At 40.5% G+C, this 6,000-nt stretch overlaps 1 protein-coding gene across 1 annotated transcript in view; it reads left to right on the forward strand.

Moving 5' to 3' along the window:
- LOC140426463 (stonin-1-like) overlaps positions 1-5,627 on the forward strand; it is a 195,425-nt gene extending 189,798 nt beyond the window's left edge. Inside the window, exon 11 of the mRNA XM_072511275.1 lies at positions 5,180-5,627. Coding sequence (XP_072367376.1) covers positions 5,180-5,287 — 108 coding nt within the window. The 3' untranslated portion in view covers positions 5,288-5,627. The remainder of the gene's footprint in view (positions 1-5,179) is intronic.
- The last annotated feature ends 373 nt before the right edge of the window (positions 5,628-6,000 follow it).

Genomic DNA, 6,000 nt, shown 5'->3' on the forward strand with positions numbered 1-6,000 from the left:
ACCATAACTTGCTTCTGTGAGAGAGCTCTGCTTTGCAACTGGCCTTGGTTATGGTCTAGGTCTCTAACTGCTAATCTGCAATTTTCATAATCAAGTATCTGTTTCACCTTGCTATGAAGCTCAAATTCTTTTTTAATCCAGTTCCTTACTTTTTATTTCATTCCAACTTCCTAACAACTGGTTTAATCTACACTGCATCTATCCTATTCCTCAGTTCCCTCTTCTTTATCTCATTAATAATTTTAACAATGTTTTCTTACAGTGAAGCCCATATTTTAGTCAATCTTATTCTTGATTCCCTTTTGATTTTGTTTCAACCATTCTAACTACATTATTTGCTGGGTTTTCAAATACCTTTTAAATTTCTTCTTTAGCCTTCTGAATTCTCTGTCCCAGGCAAGCTCCTTCACTTCATTATACTACGTTCCCTCCTCAATTAAACCAAAACTCATCGACTACCTTCATCTTTGTACTTTATTTTTTGAAGAAAATCCTCATGATTTGAACCTCCTCTTCTCTCCTCTGTCTTTCTTAGCTTTGTGAATTTCCCACATTGACCTTTGCCCTTTCCCTAAACTTAAGAATTCTCTCTTTAATCTGGGTCATCTGAGTTCCTCTCTTTCCCTTAATCGCTCAGTTTATTTCCCTCAAATTTTTAGTTTGCCACTGCCCATCAACTGTCATCCCTTTAAGTAACGTTCCCCAATCCATCATAGCCAACTCACGCCTCATGCCATTGCAGTTTCCTTTATTTAGAATCAACTACATCACTCTCGATCTTGATGAAGAATTCTATCATCTTATGGTCACTCAACCCCAAGGAGCCTCGCACAACTAGATTGTCAATATTCCTTTTTCATAACACTGTCAATATTCATTTCTCATTACACAATCCCCAGTTTAGGATGGCCTGTTCTCTAGTTCGTTTCTCAATGTGTTTGTCCAGAAAACCATCCTGTACACACTCCAAGAATTCCTCCTCCTCTATTGTTACTAATTTTATTTAAAGTCGGGCAGTGTGGTGGCGCAGTGGCGCAATTTCCTGTTTAATGCCATCCCCAACATCACCATTACAGTTTGGGGGTCTATTTACAACCCGCTAATATTTTTTACCCCTTTCAATTACTTCACTTCATTTTACCTTGAAAATCTATCAAAGATATACAAATAATCTTTTGGCTCAGCCCTGGCCCGCCGACAGTGCCCCACAGACAAGTCCTCGCTCAGCCCCATCCAACCGACAGCACTGCAGCCTGGCGATTGCTCAGCCCTGGCACTCGCTCAGCCCCAGCCAGCCGACAGCATCACACAGCCTGGTGCTCGCTCAGACCAGGCCGGCTGAGAACACCGCACAACCCAGCGCTGGTTCAGCCCTGGCCCGCTGACAGCTCCACGCAGCCCAGCGCTTGATCTGCTGACAAGAAAAAAAAGTTGTATCACTGTCTTCACATCTGAAAATGAAGATAAGCTAGGTCGTTTCCTCAAACTCAAAATTCACTACAGTAAGCACAGTAAGCTTCAGATCTAAATTTTGAACCATTCCTATGCACAACCTTAAATGATGAAATCTGAGGGCAGTACGGTGGCGCAGTGGTTAGCATTGCTGCCTCACAGTGCTGAGGTTCCCAGGTTCAATCCCGGCTCTGGGTCACTATCCATGTGGAGTTTGCACATTCTCCCCGTGTTTGCGTGGGTTTCGCCCCCACAACCCAAAAATGTGCAGGCTAGGTGGATTGGTCACGTTAAATTGTCCCTTAATTGGAAAAAATGAATTGGGTGCTCTAAATTTTTTTTATTTTTTTTTTTAAAACATGATGAAACCTGGAAGGATATTTGCATAGATTTATCATGTGAATTCACTGCAAAATGCTGAAATATATTTTTAACGTAATTTTGAATGACACATCCATCAGTGAGTGCCCACTAAACAAAATCATTGCTCATTACCCTGGGGTAACCTAGCAACATTTCCAACTCCACATTTTGGCTTTATAAATGTAATTATTTTTTGAAAGTTAGGAATGCTGCCCATACTGCCAAAAGCACTGCCAAAATGGAAGTTATTTACAGTTGCAGCTAAATAAATCTGCTTATCCAGTTTTCAATACAATTCAAATTTATTTCTTGGGCATATAATGCATTTTTGATCTTTTTTCTGTACCACAACCTCTCTCCTGTTGGAGAGCTTTTAACACAGGGTGTGTTGACTATCTTTTTGGTCAATGTGACTTTTCTTCGTGCCTCCTTCAGTTGTTTTCCTTTCTCGTAAGTGACAGCAATAATTTCATTCTGTTCAAACTGGTTCTAAAAATAAAATCGAGCCATTGTTTTTCTATGGAGAAAAATTAAACCGACTGGACCGCTAGCAGACACAGCGAAATTGACCATATCCGCATTTCTTTGCCAGATCTATTTCACATCCTCTGATCCAAGAAGAAATGGATACGTTTGATTCTTCCACTTATTCAATCCTTGATGTCCAACAGGTTTGTTTCGATATCACTAGCTTTTGGAGCGCTGCTCCTTCCTCAGGTGAATTCACCTGAGGAAGGAGCAGCGCTCCGAAAGCTAGTGATATCGAAACAAACCTGTTGGACTTTAACCTGGTGTTGTAAGACTTCTTACTGTGCTCACCCCAGTCCAACGCCGGCATCTCCACATCAATCCTTGATGAAAGAGGGAAGTTGGCAAACCGATTTAGGGCTACGGATATTTAGAAATAGTTGAGTTGAGCAGAGTTTGAAAATGTGTCTGTGCTCACTGCTGCAGACGGTGTATTCTGTGGTGGATTTGAAACATTAATGCTTTTGATCCTTACTTAACTTGCTGCATGCACTTGTGTTGCAACCCTGTCTGGTGAGACTGTAATCATAGTAAATGTAAGTAAACGCGACGGTTATGAGCAATCGATTCCGATGGAAAAAAAAGTGGGTGTGCTGTGGAATTGTTTGTCTTTGAACTGTGCCGTATTACCGAAAGAGTTTGGGACCTCTGCTACAATGAAGGCTCCCCTGCAACATTGCTGTCCACTCCTGAAAGGTTGGGCGAGAGATAGTGAGCCAGGGAGGGAGGAATGAAGGGAGATGTTGAGCTGTGAGGGAGTGAATCAAGGAAAATCTAAAAAGATGTAGAGGAAAGAGCTGGCTATTGAATTAAGAACCTCTGCAGAAATATGAATCTGCTTTGCTGAGTCAGAGGAAATCGATTTAGTCATTTGTAGAAGGATTAGTAGAAAGTTGAGAATATTTCCACCCAGGGGTTGGTGGGATCTGGAGCACACTGTTTGAACAGGAGTAAAGGCATTTAAAAAGTACTTGAGTATGCAGTTGAAGTGCTGTAACCTGCAACGCTACAAATCAAGAGTAGGGCTAGGCTGGATGGCTCTTTTACACCTAGTACAGGCATGATGGACCAAATGGCCTCCAGTACTACAAATTTCTGTGATTCTGTTTGAAGGTAAAACTGCCCCCCTTGATTGGAAAGGCTTGTCATATAATGTACAGCTAGCAATGTACTTTTCAGTGTTCCCATAAATTACCTGTGGTTTTGCTTTCCTTGAATGGAGACCGTACCATAATTAACTTGCTTTATAAAGTACATAAAAGTTAGATTGGATAAAAATATTTGGAATGAATCCCACCACTTAGTTCAGTGTTTTTCAAACTTTTTTTCCGAGGACCCATTTTTACCAACCCGGCCGACCTTCACGACCCGCGCCGGCCGACCTGCGCGACCCACCATTTTCTCTTACCTTGTAATGTTTAGGTGAAATGTGATGAATTTTTAGAGGAAGAAAGCATTTTCAGTTTCTGCATTTTTTTCCAGTAAAATTTAATCAAATAAAAACTCCTCTGAATGTGTTTAAAAAAAAAAAAAGGCTCCGACCGTATAAAAAAAATGCGGCCGCACTGCACATGCGTGCCTGCTCATCGGTGCGCATGCGCAAAACTCTGTGCATGCGCACCGATGAGTGGGCACGCATGCGCAGTGTGGCCGCATTTTTCTTGTATGTTCATGGCCATTTTGAAGGCCGCTTGCAGCCGGCGTTATTAAAAGCTCCGCGACCCTCCCGACACTCGCCCACAGGTCACGCCCCCGACTTTGACAATGCCTGGCTTAGTTCAGTGTTAGCTCTTGTCTGAGGAAGGAGATACTAATTTCAAGTGCCTTTCCAGTACTTGAATGCATTGTCTGTGCTGACATTTCTGGCTGGGTCTCATCACTAGGTCTCATCTGCCTGTGCAGGTGGATGTAAAGATGCTGAGGCACTTTTCTCAAGAAAAGCAGAGAATGTTTCTGGCATTGTCACATGTTCACCCCAAAATGACCACCCCCAAAACCGAATAACTGGGCATTTATTGTGTTTGCTGCTTGTGAGACAAGCATACAATGATTAGCTGCTACATTTGCCAACAAAACAATAGTGATGACTTCCACAAAGCTCATTGACCAATACATTTTGGTACATCATGAGGGCATGAAAGGTTAGACATAAATTGAAGTTTGATCATTTTTACTCACTTTCATTGCATTGCAGGTTGCTCAGTTGTTAATCCTTTTGTCAGGACACTTGGTTTTGTTGAAAGGTTTACTCCCTAGATGCTAACCTGTCTATTTCATTTCTGATTATTTTGGTGAAGATCCTGTGCATTTGCAGATTTTTCTTTTGATTATTCTCAAGCTTTTCTTTCTTTCTATTCGTTGTATTATTCTTATTATAAAACACTCCTGATACTCCAATAGTGGATGTATGAATTTGGCACTATTACTCCGTTTACCCTTTGTGGTAAACACCACTAGTGATATATTGTATGCATTACGGCACTGCCCGTATATTACAGGTATGACGGTAAATCCCTGCTTGCTGGCTCCATCCAGCAGGCAGCGTATAAAAGTGTATGCTCTCCTGCGCTGCTTCCATTCTTGGTTCCAGCTGCGGGAGGCACAACATCTTGTGCAATAAAGCCTCGATTGTTTCACCATTCTCGTCTCGTGGTAATTGACGGTACATCACCCTTTTTATTTTGAAAGCCAATTTTATGAGAGTGAATATTGCCACCATTGGCGACTATGGTATACGGTGTCTGACTGACTGCATTATTGTGAGTGTTTTCTTTTTGTATTAGATTCACAGGAGTAAAAACAAGTGGAAATTCTGAGTGTTTTCTTTTTGTATTAGATTCACAGGAGTAAAAACAAGTGGAAATTCTATCTTAAGGATGGAATAATGACCTTCAATGGGAGGGATTATGTGTTCTCGAAAGCTGTCGGGGACGCAGAATGGTAGAAGTGAAAACGCTCAATTGAACGAGGTGCCTAATCCATTGTAAGAGACCTTTAAAAAGTGATTGTATAGATTGATGGTGCCCCACTGCCCATGAACTTATTTGTGAAAAATGCTGGTACAAGTTATTCTTTGTTTTCATTGACATTTCACATACTTGTGGTAAAATTGATCAGGACATGTTATGATGCAAGTTCTTTCAAAGCAGCAATGATTTAACTGGCTAATAATGATGCTTAAAAACATTCTAGAATGTTGAGTAAAGAGACTTATTCAATGGCAAATATAATTTTTGTTGCAGAAAAATGTATTTGAATACTGGAAAATAAAATTATTCAAAATGTGTCTTGTGAGGAAGTAAAATGAAAAGGCATACAAGATGCAACACAAGTGAAGAGATGTTACCTACTTGGTCAAGGTCTGATCCAAATTGGGAGGGAGTAAATACTTAATAGCCTATAATTATCAGCATTTAATATATGATTAAATACTGAATGTACCTAATAAATTGGTATTCTAATAATGGAGACCAAATGCTTAAAGGGAACAATTGCGTGGGGCTCCTTAAACATGTTTTCTTAATGGCAATAAATAACAAGGTTTTACTATCCGGATGTTTCCATTAGGATAGACCTACTATCCTTTGCACAACAACTCCACAGAAAATAACTTTATTTTTGCTATATATCTAAAACTGATCAATTTTGCCATATGAA

The sequence above is a fragment of the Scyliorhinus torazame genome, chromosome 1 (assembly GCF_047496885.1).
Source record: "Scyliorhinus torazame isolate Kashiwa2021f chromosome 1, sScyTor2.1, whole genome shotgun sequence".
NCBI classification, from domain to species: Eukaryota; Metazoa; Chordata; class Chondrichthyes; order Carcharhiniformes; family Scyliorhinidae; genus Scyliorhinus; species Scyliorhinus torazame.